The sequence below is a fragment of the Phascolarctos cinereus genome, unplaced genomic scaffold (genome assembly GCF_003287225.1).
Source record: "Phascolarctos cinereus isolate Bilbo 61053 unplaced genomic scaffold, phaCin_HiC Scaffold_3;HRSCAF=262, whole genome shotgun sequence".
NCBI classification, from domain to species: domain Eukaryota; kingdom Metazoa; phylum Chordata; class Mammalia; order Diprotodontia; family Phascolarctidae; genus Phascolarctos; species Phascolarctos cinereus.
Genome location: NW_027555736.1, coordinates 144369304 through 144396342, shown reverse-complemented (window position 1 = coordinate 144396342; position 27039 = coordinate 144369304). Strand labels below are relative to the sequence as shown.

Below are 27039 nucleotides of genomic sequence, written 5' to 3'. Positions count from 1 at the left end.
AAGAAGACAAGGAATTTGGTGTTGGAAGGGTCTGATCTACCTCTCAGAACGGATTTTATTTTAATGACCTGAAACCTATTACTCTTCTTTCTTTATTCTACTTTCTTCACCCAAATGACAGATTAAACACTTGTGTGTATAATCTGACTCATAAGGGAAGGAATATTATAGTTGCATTTCTGAATAAGAGGAAAATACCGCCATACAGAAATATAGGAGTGGAGAGCAGGAGGGGAAAGCCTACCGGAAAAGCAACAGAGAGGTAGTACCTACAAAACCTTCTTATAAAAAATGTATGCCCTTCCTAAGCCTCCTCAGCCCTGCCCTCCCCCAAAAAAAACCTAAGAAAAATGACCTCATCTTCACCAGAATTCAATGAGGTTCATTTGGAAACAGCTCATAGCGCTTGACTTGTCCAAGGTCACCCCAGAACGAATCAGCAGAACCAGGATTTAGACCCATATCTAGCCTTCTCCCAGCTGGGTGCCCCGATGCCTTGTATCGAATTCCCTTTGTAAATGCATCCTAAGGACACCTGGTGGTGGTCCAGATTCAAGCTGGCCCTGCCAAGGCCACTACCTATGGAGCTGTGTAGAAAAGCAATTGAATTATCAGATTCGCCAAGGGATGCCATTGCTCTACTTAGCCAGATTTGCTGAGCATGTATTTTACCAGCAAGATCTCTTCTGCCAATTCCCACGAGCCCTTCGTATAGCCCTTTGTTTGGGTTTTCAGCTGCCATGATTACACCGTGGAGCCAAATAAGCAACATTCTGTGGCCGTGTTCCCGGTAGCTTTTAGTGCCTGATGACAATGGAGAACAGGAAGAAAAAACTCAGCAATAACTTGCAGCTGCCAGCAGCCATGTGAGTCTGTTTGTTTTCAGCTGCTGTCCAACAACTTCTTAAAGGAAAATGAAAAGACGCCTCTCACGAAGCTCATTTCCCTAGGTAGCTCATACAGCCGCTGTATGAGCCACTCGGGGAAAGCAAGTCCCTCCATGAAGGTCAAGGTCTTCCACGGACCTCAATCCCATGAGTCTCTGCGATCACCTCAGCCTGCAGGAATCTCTTCCCCTGAACTTTCTTTTAGAATAATTTTTACAATGAGACTACTTTGTTAAAACTTAGCACTCAATCCCAAACTATAACAAAAATGTGCTCAACCACAAATAACAATATCAGCTTCTCAGCAGCACTGTCATATCTGTGTGAGAGCAGGGGTGTCAAACTCAAATAGAAATTCTGTTGTTTAGTTATTTTAGAGTCTCTGTGACCCCATTTGGAATTTTCTTGGCTGGATTGGGTGGCCATTTGCTTCTCCAGCTCATTTTATAGATGAGGAAACTGAGGCAAACAGTTAAGTGACTTGTCCAGGGTCGCACAGCTAGTAAGTGTCTTAGGCCAGATTTCAGGAAAGTGAACCCAGAGTCTTCCCAACTCTGAGGCCTGGTGTTGTATTCACTGTGCTACTTGGTTACCTTCAGATAGAAATGGGGGCCATTAACGTGTGTGGAAGGATCCCCACAGGCCACATATGGACCTGGAAAACCACATGTTAACATTGTTGTGTTGTATTTTTGTTCTTTTTGTTAAATATTTCCCAATTACATTTTAATCTGGTTTGGGTCACACTCACCAGTGTTAGGCCACAAGGGCCATGTGTTTGACACCAGTGTTACATGATTTATTTTTGGAAATGAGGTGGTTTTTGTAGTCATTGTGTGTGTGCTGTTCTGCTTTGTATTATTTTGTGTAGTGTATAGTTTATCAGGTTTCTTTACAGTCCCCATATTTGTTACTCTTAATAGTCAGGTACATTGATGTGTAACAGCTTACTCAGCCTTTCTTCAGTCACGAGGCATCTGAGTTGTTGACAGGATTTTTTCTGCTAGTGGCATAGAATGCAGCTATTAGGAGTGTTTCTTGGGGGCACATCTCCAGCAGTGGGATGATGGAGATAATTTGATGTCAGTTTTATTATTTTTGTTAGGTACTTCCTAGACCGTTGGTGCTATTAGCCACGTCTGGGCTGTTTCCCTACAGTCCCACCCTCAGCCTTTTGTCCTCTTTATTGTTGCCACTTCAATTAGTTGTGCATATATGCCTCAGCTGTTTTCATTTTAGTTGGTTACAGGTGAGGTTGGACAGTTTTTTCATATGTTTATAATTTGTTGACCATATCCTTTGACCATTTGTTTCTTTTGAGCTTTTACAGCCTCTATAATTGGTGCCATTTATTTAGTACTTAGCATACAGAGCCTTATAATTATTTAACTCTGGTTCAACTTTTCCAGAGGGGTGTTGTCCCCCCTGATACACTATTAAGTGCCTCAAGAACAAGGATCCTGACTTAGATCTCTGTATCCCCTACAAGACCCAGCGATGTGAACTAGATACTTAGAAAACACCATTTGGAAAGGGCATCAGGGTATGCAGTCGTTAAATTGGGTGCTCTGGTTTTCTGGGAGCCATGTTTTCCCAATAGAAGGATCCCTTTTACAGGTCATTACAGACAAACCACACCTATCACTGAACTTTTTGGCTAAGCCCACAGACCCGTCACCAGAACTTATCTTCATTTGATACACTTCGTACATTTCCTCTACTATACTAGTCCTTCAAAATATGTACAGGGACCCCATAGACAAAAGTTTATTTTGCTTTGAAGGCCTACCATGTGTTCAAAGGACTGTAGTCAGTACGGAGAATTCAAAAAGGAAACAATCTGTGCTTCCCAGTTTACGTTCTACTGAGAAGAGATGTAGTACATGTACAGAAGCTATACTATATAAAGTAGTAGAAGGGGCAAAGGAGGGAGAGATGAAAGTGTTTGGGGAGCTATTTGGAGGGAGAAAACAGCAACAGCTTGTGGAGATTAAGGAAGACATCACGGGTGGTACCTGAACTAATCCTGGAGACAAAATCTAAGAGGTAGAGAGGAGGAGGGAGTATACTTCAACCATGCAGGATGGCTGATGCAAATACCTGGAGGTGGGAGATGGACAGCTTGTCTTGTTCTGATGCAATACAATAGTGAAAGATAATGTGAGGGCTGGAAAGCTAGAATGGAGCCTTCAGTGCCTCTTTAAGGAATGTGTATTTTATCCTAGAGGCAGTTGGGATCCACTGACATTTTTTGAGGAGGGGAATAATGGGTCAAAATTTGTGCTTTTTAGGAAGATCATTTTGGTGGCTCTGTGAAGGATGGGGACAAACTAGAGATGAAGAAATAAATTAGGAAGTTAGTACAGTAATTCAGTCAAAGAGTGGTAAAAGCTTGAATGAGTGATAGCAGATGTAAGAGGTGTTGTGGATGTGGGATCAACAGGACTGATGATGAATCCTGCCACCTGATTTCTGACGGGGGAAGGTGTCAGGTCTGGGGATGTGGCCAGAGCTGGAATCTGTTTTGCTGGATTATGCATATTTGTTGCAAGGGTCATTGGGTGGTGGTGGTTTTTTAATTGAAGATGAGGGAGAGAAAATAGAATTTTGTTAGATTTAATTTAAAAAAATAGTAATTGTATGTGGAGTATGAAGGAGTGGGAAGCATCAGAGATGGCTCCAGATTTCTGCATCTAGGTGACTTGAAGGTGACTCCCCCAGCAGAAATGAGGACGTTTGGGAAGAGAAGGTAAATTAGGCAGCAGCGTCACCGAGAAGGAATTGTTCATCAGTTTGCATCCTGGCCCAAAACCACCTCGTTGTTGGATGTTGTACATGTCATTTCAAAGGCTAGTTAATGCCTTGTTCTCAGTCAGGCCATAATGGGAAATAGCAGGGGAAAGGGGAGAGAAGAGAGACAGTCTGCATCTGGAACCTGGAGACCTGGGTTGAGGTCTGCTGTGCTGCCACTGAGTAATTTCACTTTCCTAGGCCTTCGTTTCTGCAGTTATAACATGGGTTGAGACCAGCCTTTCCTGAAGCACAGGGTCATCACAAGGCTTATATCAAAGAACATCTGTAAAAGTGTTGTAAAGAGAACCACTTTTCATTTATGGAGTGCTTAATAATGTCGCTGCCTAAGATGAAGTCGGTAGTTGATTCTGGTGAATGGGAGATGAGGCTTGTGGCATGAAATTAGTCTCACTAGCACCACCTTACCAGAACTGGGCTATAGCAAGAGAGCTGTAGCTTGCTGACATGTCAGTACCAAAGGTGTGCTAATGCTTATTAAATGAGGAAATATACAGACACTTTTCAAATTCCCACCTGACTCACTCCTTCTCTTCATTTAGCCGTTAGTCAATAAGAGAGGCTGGCAGTATGGGATGTGTCTGCATATTAAAAACATATACATACAAATATATATCTTATTTTTATATATATACATAAAATGTGTATATACACATATGTTGATTATCACTACCTCCACACTGAGTTTCTTTCAGAGTATCTGCTCAGCTTTCATCTTAACCATAAAATCAATACAGATTTTTGTAAAAATTCATTTGTATATATAACTATTATATATTACCATTTTACTAGGCTGCAGGAAGCAGAGAAATCTGCATGGTAAAATTTCTTCCACTTATGACTTTTTAAGAACTATAAGTGGAACTGGAAATTTTTTTGTAACAGTTAAATTCAGCACAGGCTTAGAAAAACTGGGTGTTTTATTTTTAAATGCTGGTGGGGGAGGGGTTGGGAAACTTTTACCAAAATAAATTAAGTTTCTTCATAACTACATGTCAGTCATGAGCTAGCCTGTTTCAGTCCTACTGCCCAGAAGAATGTTGGTTCTAAGGCAGACCCAGATCATTCAACAAATGTTTTGTTAGACTCTGTCGGGTCACAGCTGTACTCACCCAAGAAAATAAGACACACCCACACATCACTATAATAGAGTGTAACCTGAGGCAAGTCCATGTTAGGTACAAGGTGCCAGGAGAAAGCCAAGGAGGAAGAAATTATTCTTGGGGCAGCTAGGTGGCGCAGTGGATAGAGCAGCGGCCCTGGAGTCAGGAGGACCTGAGTTCAAATCCAGCCTCAGACACATAGTACTTCCTAGCTGTGTGACTCTGGGCAAGTCACTTAACCCCAATTGCCTTACTTAAAAAAAAAAAGAAGAAGAAAGAAAGAAATTATTCTCATGCTCAGGGGTCCCCTAATTAGAAAGGTTCAAGTTGTAAGGGCCCAGAGAAGAAGGCAAGTGACCTGCTCAAGGTCAGACAGCCAAAACAGGTACAAAGAGGAAACCAGAACTGAGGCCTCTTGAACTGCCTTTCACTGTTCTTTCCACTGCATCACAGGAAAAAAAGTTTCCCCCAGAAACATAGGTTTGTGTGTAATCAGTACCTGCCCATTGCTGTTCAATAGCACGAATGTGTGCATCAGTAAACTTCCAGTGATGTGCCAGCTTCTTCCAGTCGTTGTGCTTGAGGTATTTGGTGGCCAAGCACCACATTACTGAGCGGATGTGCTGGGTTTCCACCCCATGGTCCTGCTTAAAGGTTAAGGGTTTCACAGCCCAAGAGTCAGAATCAGTTCTGAGGTTGTCCTGCAGCGGCAGAATAGAAGCTGGTGATGTGAAAAATGCAAATAGCCTGTCAGGAGGAAATCATGGGACAAGAGTCTGCTTGGCCAGAAAAGAAATGTTTAGAAACAATCTGCTGCGTGTCCCAGCTTTCTGCTTGGGGGAGGGTAATTCCCGTCATGGGACCACAGTGGCTGTTGGCACCACACTTCATCTGCAAACCATCTTCCACCTCCCTGCCTCCAGGGGAGGCCATGGAAGACACCCCTGGTCTGTGAATTCCTTCTGTGCTGTCTCTGCAAGTAGCTATCTAGTTTGGGCTTGAATACCCCCCCCATATGGAATTCATTATAGCTCATATGATCATGTATGTTCTGTGACATTTTAAACAGAAGAGGCTTTAAGGAAAACAATTGGGAGGCCTTGGGAAATGAAAGTAATGTAAAAGTGCATCAATAAAATATTGAAAGAAATTAGGTGTAAATTTAGTCTTATGATTTTTTTTTTTGCCGAAATGAATAAGTCATCCTAATAACAGCTGATATTTGCATTGGATTTTGATGTTTGCAAAGCCTTTTGTGAAATAAAGATCTACAGGTGTTATCCCCATTTACCATTTCTCTGTCCTGGGCCGGCTCCCATCCCCAAAAAGAGGCTTCATGAGATAGGAATTGGCTCATTTTCAAGATGGTGTCACTGATTCTGTTGTTACTATCCTGTGATATCAGGCAACTCAGACAAATCTTTTATCCTTTGAAGTTCCATATCCTCCTCTGTAAAATGAGGATGATACCTGTAGTCCTCATTTCTGATCCCTGCCTTCTAAACTCTACCTGGATCTTGTCAACTGATGGACCACAATGCCAGTCCCTACTCTTCTGCCTCAGCTGCCCTGATTTCCAAACCTAGAAACCTAGTGTTAGAAGCACTTTGATGGATCTGATTTGCAGGGTCTAAAGCAAGACACTGCCATTCCACAAGCACATTTCATTCATTCAAGGCAGTTTGTTAAAGTGGGAGGAGTGAGCATAGTTGGTGGCCATGCCATTTTCTGTTTCTTTTTCCTGTCCCTGACCTGCACGTGCATCTCTTCCATCACCACTTGGAGGCAGTACTGGTTGACCATAGCTGACTGTAGCCAGGTTCCATCTTGAAACCTAATTCATGTTGTTCTCCACACACCAACAATGAGGAACTTTCCTACCTGTTCCCATTTGTAAAATCGATCTGCTTTTATGATCATATCTACCAAGCTGATGTGGTTGCCACGAGCAGCGACATCCAATGATGTTTTTCCTTGCTAGAATTAAGAGGAAAGAACAAATGGCATTACTATATTTATTTATATAAAATGAAGATGTGAGATTATTTTTAGTATACTCTGTAAACCCCTTTCACTGAAAAGACAACATTTCCTGCTTATACTAGGGAGTGGAAAATGAGAGGTTTCTTTAGGTATGATATTAGATGTTTAAAAAGTTTTCAAGTAAGAATATTCACATTCATAGACATCATTTATACCACTTCAAGGTTTATAGAGCATTTTCCTTACGAACAACCCTCTTTGGTATTACAATGCAAGTTATCCCTTTTTTAGAGAAGGGAAAATAGGAACAGGGATCTAAAATGACTTCACCAAAGTCACACAGCTAATAAGTAGCGTGATGTAAATAATGATGTCTCCACAAAATGCATTTTCAAAACAATAACACTGTCTAGTATTTACATAGGGCCTACAATATGCCAGGCACAGTGTTGTGCAGATATCTGATCCTCACAACAATCCCTGGGAGGTAGGTGGTGTTATCCCCATTTTACAGTTGAGGAAGCTGAGGCAGAGAAAGGTTAAGTGATTTGCCCAGGGTCACACAGCCAGTACGTGTTTGAGGCCAAATTTGAACTTGGGTCTTCCTAACGTCAAGCCCCCTATGCCACCTAGCTGCTGAAAGGTTGCAATGTGAGTTAATTTGAACAAGCTACGAATGCTGGAATACCTCAGTTAGTCCTTTGGACAGTGCTCTTCACCTCTTCCCTGCCTCGAAAGCCTCTGGGACTTTGCTTACTGGGGACAGCTGTGATAAAATGGCTCACACCTCTACTAAGAAGATGTGTAATGTTTTACTCATCATATCCTCACTGTCCTCCCCCCTGCTCCACCATCCTTTAAGGCCATCCAAAATGGAGTTTCCCATGACCACCTACCACAGGTGACAATGATCCATCCCTTCCTTAAATTCTTTTGTGACTTAGAGGCTTTATCACACAATTCAGCACTTACATTTCATCATATACTGCCTTGTATTGTTATTTAATGAACGAATGACCCTGGGCAAGTCACTTAACTTAGTCTTGGTTTCCCTTAGGCTAGAGTCTAAGGCCTATTAAGTACTTTCCAACCCTAAATCTATGATCCTGATGTATTTCCCAATTAAATAGTGAAAGACCCCACCTCAGTGCTAGTTTATACAATAGATAGATCCCATGGGTTGTGATTGTAGAGGCCACTGGACATGCACAGTGACTCACTGAGGCAGCAGGTGGAACGTCTGGTATTAAGAAAAAATGAGGCTCATACTTGTAAGTTTCAGCTGCTTTCTTCAATAATTTGATAACTACTTCAGTGTAATTGGTTTCCTCTGTTATCTTATGTATTTTGACGTTCAGTTCTTTTTCGCTTATGTCCAAATCTTCGTTACTCGTTTTGGGGATTTTCTTGGTAGAGATACTGGAGTGCCTTGCCATTACTGGTGAGGACACTAAGGCAAACAGGGTTAAGTGACTTGCCCGGGGTCACACAGCTAATAAATGTCTGCAGCTGGATTTGAACTCACAAAGATGAGTTCTTTGGCTTGGCACTCTATTCATTGCACCACCTGCTGGTATTTTAGTTTATGCATTTAAAACATCTTTGTGAGATGGGATCCAGGACACAAAAAAAGACGAAAAAGCCCTGGCCTATGTCGACTCTCACTCCGTTTCCACACATAATGTTGTATGTTGTTCCACCCATCACCTCCACCCCTCTGTCCCTCTGCGGGGCTGCACTTGATAGTAATTTTAATTATATTTCAGTGATATCAAAAGGGTTCATGGTCCCTACACAGAGAGCTGAGCCTAAATGATTGCTTGCCAGAGTATGTAACTTTTGGTGTATCTCCATGAGACCTGGCTCTGGGCAGCAAGTGAAGGGTCAGTGCCTTAATAACAGGAGTATGAGCGGAGAATCCACCTTGTCTGTCAAATTTAAGTTCACTCCTGCGAGGAGGATCATTTCTGCTATGTCTTGTCTCGCATTCTCAGCAGCAATGTGGAGGGGCGTCTGTTGCCTCTGTTTGAGAAAATAACATGAAAAATGAGAAATGGATTTCAGAGCAAAAGCTGTTAAACTTGGGATGTAATGGTAGAGCAGTGAGTTGGGCCATCCAGCACGGGGGCCCTGAACTAAGGAAGCCAAGCTTTGAATTGGCCATTGGCACTCTGATTAGGCCTTGAGGTTAAAAAAAAATCCCTTTGCTGTAGGCTCGCTTAAAGAAATTTGTAAATTAGCAAAAAAAGATAACTAGACAAAGAGAAGGTTTTTATCTGGAGCCCCTTTACAGCCAGCACCTTCGGCCTCAACACATTCTCTCCTTGCAAGATTTAAGTCCCTGGGATCAGAATGTGGTCTTTGGCTACTGACAGAGCAAGGCTCTCACAAGCACCTGCCTAAGGCAAACAGCCAGCGCCCAAATGGAATAAACCATCCCACTTCCAGATTAAAGACCCTGCATGTTTAACGACTTGTAATAGCTAGCTTAAGAGTCAGAAAGCAACCATATTTATAAGTGAACCAACATTTTAATAGTAAGTTGGTCGTTTTTCCTCCAAAAATTACTTAGAATTACATTTTGGCTGAGATTTCTCAAATGGGGGTGGGAAGTGGGATGTTGGAGGGAGAGAAAATAGATTTTTATGAATGGAAACAAAATTTGTCCCAGAAAAGGGGAAGAAAATATTCCCAAGACAAAGCCATGCCATCAAGCAGTGAACCCGCCAAACTCCAAATAGCAAGATGATCACTGGTCACTTAGCATCTGCAAAGGGCTGCCCTTAGAAAAGCTTACATTGTCAGTGACATCAAGGTCGATTTCTGCCTCGATGAGGAGTCTGACCACGGAAGGGAAGTTGTTCAGCACCGCGGTATGGATGGGAGATGCGTTTTGCTGTGAAGAAATCACGAGTGAGCCCAAGAATTCTATTTTTTCTTTCTTTTTTTTTTGGCTAGGCAATGGGTTTAAGTGACTTGCCCAGGATCACACAGCTAGAAAGTATGAAGTGTCTGAGGCTGGATTTGAACTCAGGTCCTCCTGACTCCAAGGCCAGAGCTCTATCCACTGTGCCACCTAGCTGCCCCTGGTTGGTTGTTTTTTTGAGGTACAGCATTAATTCTTGGGCCCGGTCCTACTGCCCATAAGCACAGAATCTTAAGCTTTGAACTGTTGCCCCTCCTTAGCCTGATGGCCCCCTCCTCTCAGGGGCTTAGTGTAGCACTTGGTGCACATGTAATTAATTGCATTAGCAATTAGAACCCCCTACCCCCAAGCCATCCACTGGCCTCAGCCTACCCTAGTAGGGTTTACAGATGTGTGCCCCCATGCTCAGTAATATAATACCTCTCTGCTCCCAGCTGCTCACCATGGGACTAATGGAATTAAAATCATAGATTTATAGCATCTAAAACTGGAATGAAAAAAAACCTTTAAGGCATTTAGTCCAGCCACCTTATTATATAGATGAAGGAACTATGTCTTGGAGAGGTTGTAGCCACACTCTTGAGATTAACAGTTAAGGGGAAAATGGACTAAAGCCCTTTACAATTTAACCCCTCCAGAATTAATCCCACATCCCAAAGCCTTCTGATCTCATCTCCTACTGTTCTGCCATGTGTGCATTCTACTTTAGCCAGACTAGTTCCCTTATACCCAGAATGTACCATATACTTTTCACCCTAGGCATTATTACCTGCCGACAATACCATCTGCTACCCACCCCCACCCTCCACTCTCATTCAAGATGGTCAAGACTCCACTTGAATCCTAACAGCCCCATGAAGCCTCATAACAATACAAGGTAACATATATTTTCTTTTTACGTGTATGTCCTATATAACCAACTAGACCCTTACACTTTTAGCACCATAGCAGGTACCACATTTGTTGGTTATGATGATGATAAAAGTGAGAAAGACCTAGTCATCTTCTTTGTCTACTACTACTAATTACTATTACTACTACTACTACTACTACTACTACTACTTCACCCTCTTCTGATGTCCAAAAGTCCAAAAAACTCAAGCTAGAAGGACCCCAAGGAGTTCATCTAACCTAGTCTCATTTTGTTTCCCTGCTGTGATACCTAAACTATATTCGTCGAGGTCTCTTTTGGAAAATTTCTAGAGGTGGGGACTGCACTTTCCTTTTCTGTGTTTGATCACCCAGGTAATCAAGAAGTTTTTCAGAGTCTTTAAAGTCCCTCAAAGCTCATCTTATGTTGGGTCCTTTCCTGATCCCCAAGCAGTAGTCTTTCTTTTCTCCAGTTATCTTGGATTTATGAAATCTATTTTTGCATATTCTTATATGTGTTGATTCCCCCAATAAAAGGTTAGCTCCTTGAGGAGAGGGACTGTTTCAATTCTGCCTTTGTATCCGCAGTGCCTAGCACACAGTAGGTGTTTATTAAATAAATGCTTACTCTGATTATAAATCCATTAATAAAAATATTAATAAATAAATGCTTATTCTGATCCTTTTTTTTTGGTCTAATCCCTGCTCTAACTTATTTTCCTTTAGTATAGTATTCTACAGGAAAGATTTCCCCTTTTCCTTAAAAAGCTCTTCACAAACTTCAAGTTAGTGATCCTGTCGACCACTCAATCAGAACTTCAGAGCTGAAAGGAAACTAAGAGGTCTCACTTGACCCCCTTGTTTATGGATGAGGCATTTGACAAACTCTTAAGGGACTTGCCCAAGAAAATGGGATACAGGTCATCAGGCTCCTGGTGCGGCGCCCTTTTCACTATGTTTGGTTTTCCCTTAAGTCAATTCAATTCAACAGGTGTTAACTAAGTACCTACTATGTGCAAGGTATTGAAGATTGTTATTCAGTCTGTGTCCAGCTCTGTGTGACTCCACTGGGATTTTCTTGGCAAAGATACGGGAGTGGTTGGCCATTTCCTTCTCCAGCTCGTGTTACAGATGAGGAAACTGAGGCAAACAGGGTCAAGTGACTTGCTCAGGATCACACAGCTGGTAAGTGTCTGAGGCAAGATCTGAACTCAGGACTTCCTGACTTCAGGCCAGGCACTATCTACCTCACAACCTAACTATCGTACTGAAGATACAGAGCTGAAGTCAGACGTCCTTGAGTTGACACTGTAGAAGTAGTGACTGTATTATGAGGAACAGCTCGGCATCCTGGACACAGAGCTGCGCTTGGAGTCAGGAAGTCCTGGGTGCAAGCCGGCCTCTGACACCTACTGGCTCAGTGCCCCAGATGGCCCTCAGATTACATGTTTCAGCTCTGCTTTGGCAGAAAAGCTTCTCAACGGAAGCTCCTAACACCAGAGAGATCACACACGCACACGCACACACACACGCGCACACACACACGCACACGCGCACGCATGCACGCACACGCACACACACGCACACACGCACACGCACACACACACACACGCACACACACATTTAATATTTATACATATACATTTACATACACATATATACACACGTACTTTTTATATATACATATATACACATATAAATTTATATACACACACACGCACACGCACACGCACACACATGCACGCACACACACGCGCACACACACGCACACACACACGCACGCACACACGCATGCACACGCACACACACGCACACACACACGCACACACACACACGCACACGCACACACACATTTAATATTTATACATATACATTTACATACACATATACATACACACGTACTTTTTATATATACATATATACACATATAAATTTATATACACACACGCACACGCACACACGCACACACACACACACACACACGCACACACACACACGCACACACACATTTAATATTTATACATATACATTTACATACACATATACATACACACGTACTTTTTATATATACATATATACACATATAAATTTATATATACACACACACACACACACTTTATATTTATACATATACATTTACATACACATATATATACACACGTACTTTTTATATATACATATATACACATATAAATTTATATATACACACACACACACACACACACACACACACACCTGGATTCAGATCTCAACTCTGATGCTTATTAGCAGTGTGTTCCTCCTGTTTCTTCAACTGTAAAGTGAGGATAATACCTTTAGTACCAACCACGCAGGATTACAGTGATGCTTAAATGAGACAATGTAAGTAAAGCTTCGCTAATTTAAAAATACTTTATAAATAATGATTTCCTTTTCTTATAAAATAGAGTCAGGCTAGACATGTTTTCTAAGATCCAAAAACCACATGGAAAGCAGCATATTTTACCACTCGATTTTATGCAATGTAGCAACTTAAGCCAGTTGTCCACTATTGACACACTCAACACCAATTGCATGTAAGATTTTCAAGTTTTTTTAAAAACAGCTTACATGATTTGCAGCATCTACGCTGATCCCAGCATCAATGAGAGCTTGAGCGATGTCATCAAAGCCATGAAGGGCAGCATAGTGAAGGCAGTTCATTTGCTTCTAGTGGAGATATCAGAAATACAGCATGATTCTTGGCCTCGTATTTTAAAAAAGTAACATTTGTAGCTACCGTTTATGCCTTTCCCCATCCGTCCGGCTGCTAGCCCCTTCCCTCTGAGCTTGCATCCCACCTGCGCCATTAGAATGTGTGCTTCTTCAGAGCTGGGGCTGTTTTTATTAACTTTTCTATCACTCCCCAGCCTTTAGCACAGTGCTTGGTATAGAGTAAGCACCTTAAAGATGCTCACTGGCTGACTGAAAGTGACAGGCGGGTGAACAGGAGTGAGGATTGCATCTTCTTTGATCTATGAATTTCCCCCAGCAAATACCACACATAACAAGTGCTTAATAAATGCTGAATGAATGAATTTGAACCCAGCTCCTCTTACCCAGAATTCAGGGTTAATTCTACTATACTTTTGAGTTTTCCCTTTGCATTAGATTATAGTACTGATGAGACAGACTGTGGGTTCAATTCCTGTGGAGTCAGTTAAATTTCACTCCATTCCATTTCATGGCCACAGCCTGCCTCCCAGCGTCTTCAAAGAGAGGCGTGCATGTCTGTGTGTGTACATGTACGTGGATGCTATGTGTGTTAGGAAGATGGGATATGGGGGAGTTGAACAGAATAGACAAAGTCAATCCTATGCTTTCGTCTTCTGAACCACTATACACACCAGAGGTAAATCTGGCCAGTTTACTCTAGGATCTGTTACTGCCAAAGTCATGTTCCCCCTCCCTGTCCCTGTCCAAGGGAGAATTAGCCCCTGTGGCCTCCGTCTAGAGACTTCTGGTAGGAATCCTGGCAGTATTCTGCACCACAGCCTGGGACAGGTATCCTTGGTGGCCCCAAACCCAGGCCAGAGGCCCACCCACCCCCAAACCCCAAAGCTCTAAAAACAGTTCAGGTGCCTGGGTTTGGACCTCCTGCTGCTGCTGCTTTAAACACTCAAAAGTCCCCATTTTCTTGTAACTTCTCGTGCGAATCAGATAGGGTGTTAGGAAGACACTGAAAAACCAGAATACCACCTTTGGAGTCACAGGATATCTTGGTTCCCATCTTGCTTTTGTCAATCAGTAAACGTTAAGTGCCAACTCTGTGCCAGGCATTGTGCTAAACACTGTCACTACCTGTGTGACACCGAGCAAATCACTAGCCCCTCTGGGCCTCAGTTTCCTCATCTGTAAAATGAAGTGGTTGGACCAGATGGCCTTTAAGATCCATTCCAGGTATGGCTCTGCAATCCTGTGTTACCTAATTGTTCACATCAAGCACCCGCCTCTTCATCTGGCCATTCACTTTGATGACCCTTAACTATTTGTCATCTGGCCAAGGGACAGAGAATGAAGCAGCATCAGGCAAAGTCAGCAATACGCAGTCCTCAGTGGCCAAACAGGCTGAAAACAAACAGGGCAGACTGGGTCACCTGGGTCTGGGCGTTGACCTTGCTGCCAGCCTGAATCAGGAGCTGCACACAGTCCAAGTGGCCTCCCTCAGTGGCCGTATGCAGTGCAGTCAAGCCTTCCTGAAACACAGGGTAGAGATGATGGCAGCATGTCACAGCGAATAGAAATCCAGCTTCAAAGCCAGAAAAGACCTAGCTTCAATTCCAGCCTCTGATATACCCTGGCTGTGTGACTCTAGACAAGCACTCAGCCCTTTAATGCTCTGGGAAACTCTAAGTTGCAGAGAAAGTTACGATCTTCATTGACAGAAGGAGTTTCCTATATTAGTGAAATCACAGGTTTTAGTCCTTACCTCTGATTAGAATAATTATCACTTCCCATAATTTAACAGGAAGTCTCTAATCTGCTTACCTCCTATTCACATGCTACGGTCAGTTGTACCTCCGTACTTTTGTTTGTGACCTTCCCAGCACCTGGGATGCCCTCCCTCCTACTCTTTGCTTATCCAAAACCTACTTTGCCTTTATGGGCCAGCTCAAGTCCCACTTCATCCAAAAAGCATTCCCTGACTCCTCCAGCCACAAGGCTTTCCGGGTCCTCTGACCCTTATTTTCCTATTAGAATGTAAGCTCCCTGAGGGCGGGGCCTAACTTTGTCTTTGTTTCCCCAGTATGTGACACAGGTAGGTGCTTAATTAAAGCTTGGTGACTGATTGTTCCACTGGTCTACAACCAGTCACACCTTCTGACAGCCCTTGCGTTGGCACTGCTATTTAACGTTCCATAGATACAAGCAGGATTTGCCTAACTAGACTATAAACTCCTTGAGGGTAAAGAATTGTTTTAACCTGACTTCAGTGTCTTTCCCACATCCCCCGTTAGGTGAGTGTTGCCTGTGTTACTCTGGGCTAGTCTAACCTTTCTGTGCTTCATTTTCTTCCTGTAAAATGAAGGCTTGTTGGCTGATAAGGACCCTTCCGGCTCTAACTCTATAAGCCTTATTACATATATACATATACAATCATACACATATATCTTACATACATAGCCAGCATTGCTACATAGCATAGGTGCTCAACATTTTTTTTTTTATTGCATCAATGCATGTGTAAACAATTCCAAGACTCCATCCACTTGGAGGAGGGCAAGACAGAACTAGAAAACAAATCCCATTCCCCCTAACATGGAGAATATTCCCCATATCTCAAGGGTTATCCTTAGAACAAAAGGATTAATCATACACTAATCAAATACAAATACAAGATGGCGCCAGGCCTGGAGTCAGGACAACTCATTTTCCTGAGTTCAAATCTGGCCTCAGACACTTACTAGCTGTGTGACCCTGGGCAAGTCACTTAACCCTGTTTGCCTCAGTTTCCTCATCTGTAAAATGAGCTGGAGAAGAAAATGGCAAACCACTCCTTGCCAAGGAAACCCCAAAAGGGGTCACAAAGAGTCGGACACAACTGAAAATGACTGAACAACAACAAATTAATCAAACATTTTTAGATGCTTACAATGTTCCCGGTACTCTGCTAGGCCCTACAGATACCATAATTAAGTGTTGAATAGGTAGAAAGGAAGGGAAGGTGAGGGTAAGGACCCCCACACCTCAGGAGGCAGTTAGGTTGGCTCAGTGGATAGAGTGCTGGGCCTGGAGTCAGGAAGAAAGACTGGAGTTCAAATCGGGTCTCAGCTACTTACTAACAGGGTGACCCTGGCCAAGTCATATAACCTCTGTGCGCCTCAGTTTCTTCATCTGTAAAATGGGGATAATAATAGCACCTGCCTTGCAGGTTGTTGTGAAGACCCAATGAGATTTGTAAAGTGCTTAGCACATAGTAAGTGCAGTATAAATGTCGTTGCTGTTATCATTATAATTACTGATGCAAAGCTGCCCCTGCCTTAGAAACATTAGTATTCATATAGAACACTGTTTTTTTATATATAATGTGTATATATATATATATATAAATATATATATATAACATATATATTCATATATAACAGTATTCTAAGGGATAAATAAACTTTAACAAGTCAATGAACAAGGAGAGCAGGGCTAAGACAGAGGGGAATGTTTATGAAAGCTGAGAGGGGAAACCTGGACGCTGGCTTGGGAAACCAAGGCTTCAGACTGACCGCAGGGCAAGGGGGAGTCTGCAGGGCCCATGGCAAGTGTCCTGACTTACCCCATTCTTCTCCTCTAGGTCCAGCCCAAGCTCTATGATCCTCTGGAGCACCGAAGAGTGACCATTCTTTGCTGCCAAATGAAGGGCCGTGTTCCCCTCCTGCAAAGAGATTCTAGTTCAGGTGGGGAATGAGCAGGTGAGCAGTTCTGCGTGCTAACCAAAGAATCAAAAAACTTCCATCCCGGGGACTTATTTAAAGACTGCCCAGTCCCACCCACCCATTTTATAGGGAGGTAACACTGAGCAGTAAAAAGACCCCTGGACTCAGGATCCGGGGACCTGAGCTTTGTTGCTGCTCCAGCACTTACCGTCTGCATGACCTTTATCTTCAGGGCTCTCAGTAAAACAAGAATAAAATATTTGTCCTTTTGTTGTTGATGATTTGTTTTCAGTTGTGATCTACTGTCTATGGCCCCATTTGGGGTTTTCTTGGCAAAGATACTGGAATGGTTTGCCATTTCCTTCTCTAGTTCATTTTTCAGATGAGGAAACTGAGGCAAACAGGATGAGGTGACTTGCCCAGGGTCACACAGCTGGTGTCTGAGGCCAGATTTGAACTGAGGTCTTTCCTGACTCCAAGGTGTTCTATCCACAGCGCCACCTACCGTCTCAGTATTTGTACTGCCTACCTTCCAACACAAATGAAATGACTAAAACCACCTTCTCTGTAAACCATGAAGCAATATAAACTTGAGCTATGATTTTTATAAATAAATGGGATGCAATATTGCATATCGCCTACATTTCCTAAGGTATCCCCTCATCTCTCTACCTCCTAGGGAGCCATTCCCACATAACAAAGAAGAAAGGCAAAGTTTCAGCAAAACCAGCCACCATATCAGATGTCACATGAAGTGGGCCACACCCATGACTCCCCCACCTCAGCAAGAAGCAGGCAGGGAGGTACCTTCTCCTGCCTCTTCTTTGAGACCAAGTTTGGCAGCTTGCAGCATTCAATTACAATCGATTTGTTTTTTTCTATTTGTGGCTGACCCTGTTGTGTATACTGCTTTCCTGGTTTTGCTTGCTACGCTTTGCATCCATTCATAGAAATCTTCCCCCCTTCTTTGTGTTTGTCATACTCATTACTTCTTTCAGCATAATCGTATTCTATCACATTTATGCACCACGTTCCTCAATGGATGGGCCTCTGCTTCATTTCCAATTCTTTTCTAGTTTGCAAAGTGCTGTTGCAAATATTTGGGCATATTAGGGGCCTTGTGACAGAACTAATGTCTACCAATATTTCCCCACAATATGGGTTTAGCACACTTCCCCAGAAGGGATTAGTTTTTCTTAATTGGAGACATGAGGGCAGCTAGGTGGTGCAGTGGATAGAGAGCTGAGCTTGGAATAAGACAGACTCATCTTCCTGAGTTCAAATCTGGCCTCAGACACTTACTAGTTGTGTGACCCTGGACAAGTCACTTAACCCTATTTCTTCATCTGGAAAATGAACTGGAGAAGGAAATGGCAAACCACTCCAGTATCTTTGCCCCAAAAAACAGACACACAAACAAACCCAAATGGGGTTACAAAGAGTAAATACGACAGAAAAAGAATCAACAACAATAATTGGAAACAGGACCTGACTGACTCCTATTTTCCTGCTCCATCTTCTGGTCACTTAAGGACATAAAAAGCCCTACCCACATTAAATGACCTCTCCCTCCAACACCAAGGCGGACTTCCGACAACCACACAAGTCACCACATTCTTCACCATGTTCTGCCCTGATAATCAGATCCATTTCCATGTATAGATGAGGGTGGCCATGTTCAGAGAGCCCTATCTTGTGTATCCTGGCAAAGTAAGCCTCCTTCTATTAGCTGTTCAATTACTGGTGAATGCTTCATTTTGTCCCAACATCCAGTGAACTAAGAGAGTGCTGGCATCATGGCCACTTCCAATGGGGCCTGACCTCCTGTTGTTGCAGATGAAGAAACGAAGTCCCTGAAAACCTAAATGCCTCTCCCATGACCACAGTTAGAGGCAGAGCCAAGACTAGATTCCACGTCTCATGATTCCCAGAACTAGCTCTTGATACCTCTGTGAACTCTGAGGAGGAAAGAGAGCCAGGGACTTCCCTGGGCAGAAAAACCCAGGCTCTTTCAGGGATGGAATGATTACTCTGTTTCCTGGGGTTCCGTACAAAAATCAGGCCACTCTCTTTACGGTTCCTCACACATGTCATGTTTCTTATTCTTCATCTCTCATTCCTTTCTTTAAAAATGACATTCCCCCCTGGTTGTCCACTTTCTCCGTCCCACTCACCCTTGAAGGGCTAGCTCAGATCTCAGCTCCTCCAGAAAGCCTTCCATGACTGACGTCCACAGTGATCTCTGTCTCTGTCTCTGTCTCTGTCTCTGTCTCTGTCTCTCTCTCTCTCTCTCTGTCTCTCTCTCTTCTCTCTCTCTCTCTCTCTCTCTGTCTCTCTCTGTCTCTGTCTCTCTCTCTCTTTCTCTCTCTCTCTCTGTCTCTCTCTGTCTCTCTCTCTGTCTCTCTCTGTCTCTCTCTGTCTCTGTCTCTCTCTCTCTGTCTCTCTCTGTCTCTGTCTCTCTCTGTCTCTGTCTCTCTCTGTCTCTGTCTCTCTCTGTCTCTCTCTCTGTCTCTCTCTGTCTCTCTCTCTGTCTCTCTCTGTCTTCTCTGTCTCTCTCTCTCTCTCTCTCTCTCTCTCTCTCTCTCTCTCTCTCTCTCCCTCCCTCCCTCCCTCTCCCTCCTGACTTTCAGCAAAACTCAAGAGCCTGTCACAGACTGTGGCACACCAGATTCTGTACTTATATTTAAACATTTCATGAGCCCTTACACACACACTTCACCCCTACCCTGACATCTCATCAACCTATAGAGGTGGGTTCTCACAACACATCCTACAAGCTAGAAAGTTTTTGAGTGTAGACTCGGTGAGGGATGATCCATGGAACAGCCTGGCCAAGTCTGGAGACGTTTATCCCATCCCTCCCTCTACAGAAAAAAGCTGCCCCAGGATGTAAAGGGGCAAAGACAGAAAATTACTAAGGCATTGAGAGGTTGTAATTTATGTGAGGTAATTAATTGCAGGATGAGAATTCTGGATCCCAGGCAAAGGTCTCCACGACCAGAATATATAGGCTTATTGAGGGCAGGGAACAACATGCAAACACACACAAATATACATATGAAAATACCAAAGTGAATATGAACATGCATATATTTATATGTAAACACATATGTGCAGGCTTATATATAAATACCACAGTGCATATAAACATGCATGCATGTTTACATATAATAGTATGTATATTACCATGTGCATAATGTGTTATACACATGTTTACATACGAATAGACATGGATTGGAGTGTATGTATATAAACACGCATATGTATTTATGTATAAATATTAATGTGAGTACATAATACACTTTTGTGTATTAATTGTGTGTATAGATATGTGCCCACATAAAAATATATACACGGCCTAATTTGCATTTATGTGTATAAACATACATGCAAGTGTATATATAAACATATGCATATATTATAACGTGTATAACATATTATAGATGTGTTCACGCAGTGACAGACATGGATAAAAATCTGCATGTACATACCAACACGCATGTGTGTTTACACATGAACATATGAATGCATACACACAATCACATGTATTATGGTGTATATTATTTCTACATGCAACTACACATATATGGGCCTAACTCGCAGTTGTATATACAAACATGCATATATGTTTATATATAAGCACATGTGTGTGCACAATATTATATCTGTCCAATACGTAGTATGTATTATATCCATGAATATATGTTGACACAAATATAAATGTATGGACCATAGTGTGCATTTGTGTGTAGAACACTGTGTGGTAGCGTATACATGTATATGTGCACACACACACACACACATGCACATATACACTTTTGGTCCTTGTGTATGATTTCATTATAATAGTGAACCACTTCACCTATGAAACCTGGCAACTATGCCAAAATTTATGGTGCAAGAAAATCACCTGGGGTATTAAGGGGTTATGTGACTAATCCAGAAGCACAGAGCCAGTACCTGCCAGAGGACTTGAACTTGGGTTTTCCTGACTCTCAGACCAGCTCTCTGTGAAGCCATGCTGCCTCTCATTTTTCATAACACTCAGTAACTGAAACTGAAATTTTCCATTCATTTTTTCCCCTTAGAGAAAACAACTTGATAGGTTCCAGGAGAGATATAGAGTTTAGATAAGACAAGACCCCTGCCCTCAGGGAGCTTTCAATCTATCAGGCCACAACACATTAACACACATAACCATGACACAAAACAATATGATCAGGGCAGCTGGGTGGTGCAGTGGATAGAGCATTGGCCCTGAAGTCAGGAGAACCTGAGTTCAAATCTGGCCTCAGACACTTACACTAGCTGTGTGACTCTAGGCAAGTCACTTAACCCCAAATGCCTCACAAAAAAACCCAAAACAAAACAAAAAATAATGTGATATAAAAACATCAGCAATGGGAAAAAAATTATTCATAAACTTCCTATGAAATCCTGGAATCTTGAACTTGGAAGGAACTTTAATACTAATTTATTTTTAGTTTTCAATATTCACTTCTATAAACTTTTGAGTTTTAAATTTTCTCCCCCTCCTTCCCCAAGGTGGCACTTATTCCCTCACTAGAGTTTTGCTTTTGACCCCCCCCAGTCTGCCCTCCCTTGTGTCCCCCTCCCCTTCCCTTTTCTTTCCCCTTTCCCCTCCTACTGCCCATACAGCAAGTTAAATTTCCATACTGAGTATGTTATTCCCTCCTTGGGCCAAATCGTGTGAGAGTAAAGTTCAAATAACGCTCATCTCCCTCCCTTCTTTCCCTCTGCCATAATATGTCTCTGTGCCTCTTCATGTGATGTAATTTACCCTTTTTGGAAGAAACTTTAGACGTCAATTAGCCCAACCATTGGGTCAATTAGACCTAATGCAGGCAAACCTTCTACAACAGAGGCTCTTAACCAGGGTCTGTGAACTTGTTTTTAAGAATATTTTGCTTACTGCATTTCAATGAAATTGGTTAATTTGTCATCCTATCCTGATTTCAGATTCTGGCCTCAGACACTTATTATCTGCATGACCCTGAGTAAGTCACTTAACCCTGTTTGCCTCAGTTTCCTCATCTGTAAAATGAGCTGGGGAAGGAAATAGCAAACCCCTCCAGGATCTCTGCCAAGAAAACCCCAAGTGGGCTCAAGGAGAGCCATACACAACTGAAAACTAATCGACAACAACAACATTTATGCTTTAAAAAACACATTATTCTGAGGAGTCTATAGGCTTTGCCCAACTGCCAGAGGGGTCCATGACACTCACAGAATTTTTTAAAGCATTGATGTTGCTGTTGCTGATTTGTTTTCAGTTGTGTTTGAGAATGCGAAGTTAGCCCAAAGAGATGGTCACATTCTAGTTCGAACCACACCAGATGCAGCCCCCTCACACCAAATGATGGAGGCTCGGGCCCTGACCCATCCCCAGCTTGCTGCTCTCCCAAAGCCTTCACTGTTCTCCTGGTCCTCTTCACTGAAACAGGAGAAGAGCCCTAAAGTGCTGAGAATCTGGGGATACATGTTATTTCCCCCATAACCTTAAGCCCCTTGAAGGCAGAGAAGATCGACGACTTTCATCTCTGTATCCCCCCCCCCCCCCCCCCCCCCCCCCCCCCCCCGCCTAGCAGCACAGTGCCCGATGGTTGGCTGGTTAGTGCCTCTCACCAGCAGGTGTTGCTGGTGAGACAGGACACTGGGAAAGACCAGCCTGTACTTCCCAACCCATAAATAAACCTTGGTTTCTGAAAGGCTCGACTCCCTGGGAAAGGTGCAGTCTGGACTATCTCATCTGTGCTGCAGCCACCGACTTTTCTAAATTAAGCTCCGATCAAGCTGGGGGATGCTGTCCCTCCCTCTGAGACGGAAGTGGTCCAAGTCACCGGCATTTAGCCAATCTGATGTAAATAATCCTGTCTGAAAATGTGCATGACAATAATCGAGGGTCTAAAAATATGAACCTACCGTGACAGACGGCTTTATTTACACCGTGGCTCCAGAGCCTACCTTCTACGTGATCACATACACACACACACACACACACACACACACACACACACACACACACCAGGGGGTGGCTGGTCTCAGGGCTGTGGGAAGCATCTCCAAGCCATGGACTCTTCACATTCAAAGAGACAGAAAGGAAACAGACAAAGCTCGGGGCATGTCACACATCCCGCTCCCAGAAAGGGGTTGAGAGACGGGCTTTGTTTGTTCCTTTGCTTCTGGTTTATAAATATCAGTGCACTGTGCTTTGAAGGTTGAGGCTGTCTGGATGTAACGTAAACCCACATCATCCTCATCATCAGAGCATGGTACTCCAAGCCCAAATTCTTCAGCTACCTTCAGTCTGATCAACTATAAATAACAGCTAGCATTTACAGGTTTGCAAAAAGATGCCTTACAAATAGTATCTCATTTGGTCCTCACAACTCTGGGAGATAGGTACTATTATTATCAGCATTGTACAGTTGAGGAACTGAGGCAAACAGGTTGGCCAGGTTCACAAAGCTAGTAAGTACCTGAGGCTAGATTTGAACTCGGGTCTTCCCTGACTCCAGGCCCAGAGCTCAATCCACCACACTATCTAGCTGCCCATAAGGGCAGAGTGTTTCATTTTTGTCTTTGTTTTCCCATCACAATGCCTGTCACACAGTGGGCACTTCATAAGCTCACTGATATGTGTGTGTGGAGGGGAGGGAGGAATGGATAATTTTGCTTACATTAAATTAAAAGGGTTTTGCACAAACAAAAGCACTGTAGCCAAAATGAGAAGGAAAGCAGGGAACTCGGGGCAGGGGGGATTTACAGCAAGTTTCTCCGATAAAAGTTTCATTTCTCAGATATATAGGGAACTGAGTCAAATTTATAAAAATAAAACCCATTCCTCAATTGATAAATGAACAAAGGATATAAATAGGCAGTTTGAAGAAGAAATCAAAGATATCAATAGTCATATAAAAATGCTGTAAAGCAATAATGAGAGCAATTTAAATTAAAACAACTCGGAGGTACTAGGTAACACGACAGAAAAGGAAAATGACAAATTTTGGAGAGGGAAAGTAGGGACACTAATGCATTCCCCTTTTTTTTTTTAACCTTTTTGGTGAGGCAATTGGGGTTAAGTGACTTGTCCAGAGTCACACAGCTAGTAAGTGTTATATGTCTGAGGCAGGATTTGAACTCAGATCCTCCGGACTCCAAGGCTGGAGCTCTATTCACTATGCCACCTAGCCGCCCCTACACCAATGTATTCTTGATAGAGTTGTGAACTCATCCAACTATCCTGGAGAACAATTTGGAACTGAACCCAAAGGGCTATAAAACCGTGCATACCCTTTGACCCAGCAATAGTGCTACTAGGTCTATATACCAAAGAAATCTAAGAAAAGGAAAAGGACCTATATGTACAAAAAATATTTATAGCAGTTCTTTTTGTGGTGGCAAAGAATTGGAAATTGAAGGGATACCCATCCATTGGGGAATAGCTGAACAAGTTGTATATGATTGTGATGGAATACTATTGTGCTGTAAGCAAAGATGAACAGGACGGCTTCAGAAAAATCTGGGAAGACTTATGAACTGATACAAAGTGAAGTGAACAGGACCAGGAGAACATTGTACGCAGTAATAGCAGTATTGTAACAATGATCAACGGTGAAAGACTTTGCTATTCTCATCAATACAATAATTCATGACAGTTCCCGAAGATTCATGATGAAAAGTGCTATCCACCTCCAGAGAGAGAACAAATGAACTCTAAGTGAAGATTGGAGCATATTTTTCCCACTTTCTTTATTTTTCTTACTTTTTTGATTGCAATGTGGCTAATATGGAAATATGTTTTGCATGACTTGACATGTATAATTGATATATTGCTTGCCTTCTCAACGAGTGGAAGAGGGGCTGGAGAGGAGAGAATTTGGAACTGAAAATAAATTTTTTTTAAATAAAGCTAAAACAAATGAAAATAAATGTCCATTGATGGACTCAGGGGGGGTGGCCCCTCTCATGTCTGAGGGTCTGGACAACTCTAGCACTCTTCCTTTCAGGAAGGGATTCCTATGCACCCATTCCAAAAATGTTTCCCCAGATAGGAAAAGCATTGGCAGAAAGCAATATACACCATGACTACACCAAGGCAGAGAGAAAGAACAATAAAAACAACAGCAAAATGAAGCCGAATACCATGTAATTATAATGATCCAGGTTGGCCCCCAAAGAAGAGATAGGAGAATGCACCCTTCCCATTTCTTTGCAGAGGCAGGAGATTATGGATTTGAAACACTACATATAAATGTCAGCTTTGATGTGCTCATCAGTTTTGCTGAAGCTCGTTGTCATTCCTTTCTTTTGTTCTTTGAAATAAAGGATGGCTCTCTGCATGAGGGAAGCGGAAACAGGTTGGGAAAAGGTGATGCAAAAAGAAAAGATATCAATAAAAAATCTTTAAAGAGAAGTACTGTGGGAGATAAGGCAGCTGGGTGGTACAGTGGATAGAGTACCTGGCCAGAAGACTCATCTTCTTGAGTTCAAATCCAGTCTCAGACACTTACTAGCTGTGTGATCCTGGCTAAGCCACTTAACCCTGTTTGCCTCAATTTCCTCATCTGTAAAATGAGCTGGAGAAGGACATGGCAAATCACTCCAGTATCCTTACCAAGAAAACCCCAAATGCAGTCATGAACAGTTGGACACAACTGAAAATGACTGAACAACTCTAGGAGGTGAGACTTTAGTCCCACTTCATCCATGAACTAGCTGTATGTGCTTAAATGGGATTTCACCTCTCTGGGTCTCAGTTTCCTCATGTGAAAAATAAGCTGATTAGACTTAATGAACCTAAAGGTCCTTACCCGCTCTAAAAATTGTGACTAAACAGCTTACATCTAATGATGAAAATTCGACCCTGCCCATCGATTTCTATAATCATGGCAGGTGATCAATCAGTACAAACATAATATTAGATTTTTATCGCCTATTGATTAATTCATACTAATACTACTGAGGCTGCTACTGCTAACAACATTAATAGTAATAACTGGCATTTATATAGTATTCTAAGGTTTGCAAAGCACCTCGCTTATGCTTGCATTTGATCACAGCAACCACTGAGGCAAATGCAATTCAGGTTATCGTTATTCTCATTTTAAAGATAAAGAGACTGAGACACAGAGAAGTTCATGCAGCTAGTGTCAGAGGCAGAATTTGAACCCATGCCCAGCACTTTCTCCATTACATTCTACTCTATTTTATCCCCTTGTTGAATAAGCACCTAAAACTAATTATTGTTACTCAGTTGTTTTCAGTCATGTCTGTCTCTTCACAACCACACTGGAGTTTTCTTGGCAAAGAGACAGGAATGGTTTTTCACTTCTTTCTCAGCTCGATTTACAGATGAGGAAACTGAGGCAAACAGAATGAAGTGACTTGCCTAAAGTCCCACAGCTAGTAAGAGTCTGTGGCTGGATTTGAACTCATGAAGATGAGTCTTCCTGATTCCAAGCCCGGTGCTCTACCCACTGTACCATCTAGCAGCCCTTCAAAAACTAATTATTACTTATAGAATGTTGTTCAAAACTTTTCAGCAACATGTCATGTTTGCTAAATGACTTAAATAAATTAATAGACTGTTTATAGAAATAATTTGCCTCATGACTGGTTTTACCCATGGGCAAGCTCTTCAGACCCTGAAGAATCTTGAGGGACCAAGTATTAAAGAAACATACTTGCAGGGGGTGAAACGGGGATGTCCATTATCATCACTGTTGTTCAATATGGTGCTAGAAATGTTAGCTGTAGCACTTAGAGAAGAAAAAGAAATTGAAGGCATTAGAATTGGCAAAGAAGAACCAGAGCTATCACTCTTTGCAGATGATATGATGCTATATTTAGAGAACCCTAGAGAATCAAGCAAAAAATTACTTGAAATAATAGACATATTTAGCAAAGTTGCAGGATATAAAATAAACCCACCAAAATCATTGGCATTCCTATATATTACTAACAAAGCCCAGCAGCAAGAGATAGAAAGAGAAATTCCATTTAAAATTACTGTAGACATTATAAAATATTGGAGAGTCTATCTGCCAAAA

The 27039-nt window shown here is 42.4% G+C and overlaps 1 protein-coding gene and 1 long non-coding RNA gene across 6 annotated transcripts in view; one reads left to right on the top strand and one right to left on the bottom strand.

The window, feature by feature from the left end:
• The window catches only part of ANKDD1A (ankyrin repeat and death domain containing 1A), a 54966-nt gene that overhangs the window by 1202 nt on the left and 26725 nt on the right, over positions 1-27039 (bottom strand). For 2 of the 5 annotated variants that reach the window (XM_078151209.1, XM_078151208.1), the window contains 8 exons: positions 16867-16965; positions 14696-14794; positions 13170-13268; positions 9582-9680; positions 8708-8806; positions 6683-6778; positions 5301-5502; positions 1-804 (listed from right to left, as the gene is read on the bottom strand). In XM_078151209.1, the coding sequence (XP_078007335.1) occupies positions 437-804; positions 5301-5502; positions 6683-6778; positions 8708-8806; positions 9582-9680; positions 13170-13268; positions 14696-14794; positions 16867-16965 (1161 nt within the window). In that variant the 3' untranslated portion in view covers positions 1-436. The remainder of the gene's footprint in view (positions 805-5300; positions 5503-6682; positions 6779-8707; positions 8807-9581; positions 9681-13169; positions 13269-14695; positions 14795-16866; positions 16966-27039) is intronic. The other 3 variants (XR_013485337.1, XM_020983538.2, XM_020983542.2) reach the window with 3 other exon arrangements.
• Positions 9677-17247, top strand: LOC144456312 (uncharacterized). Its single transcript, XR_013485338.1, has 3 exons — positions 9677-9891; positions 10470-10587; positions 16885-17247. It is a non-coding gene; the product is annotated as an uncharacterized LOC144456312 (long non-coding RNA).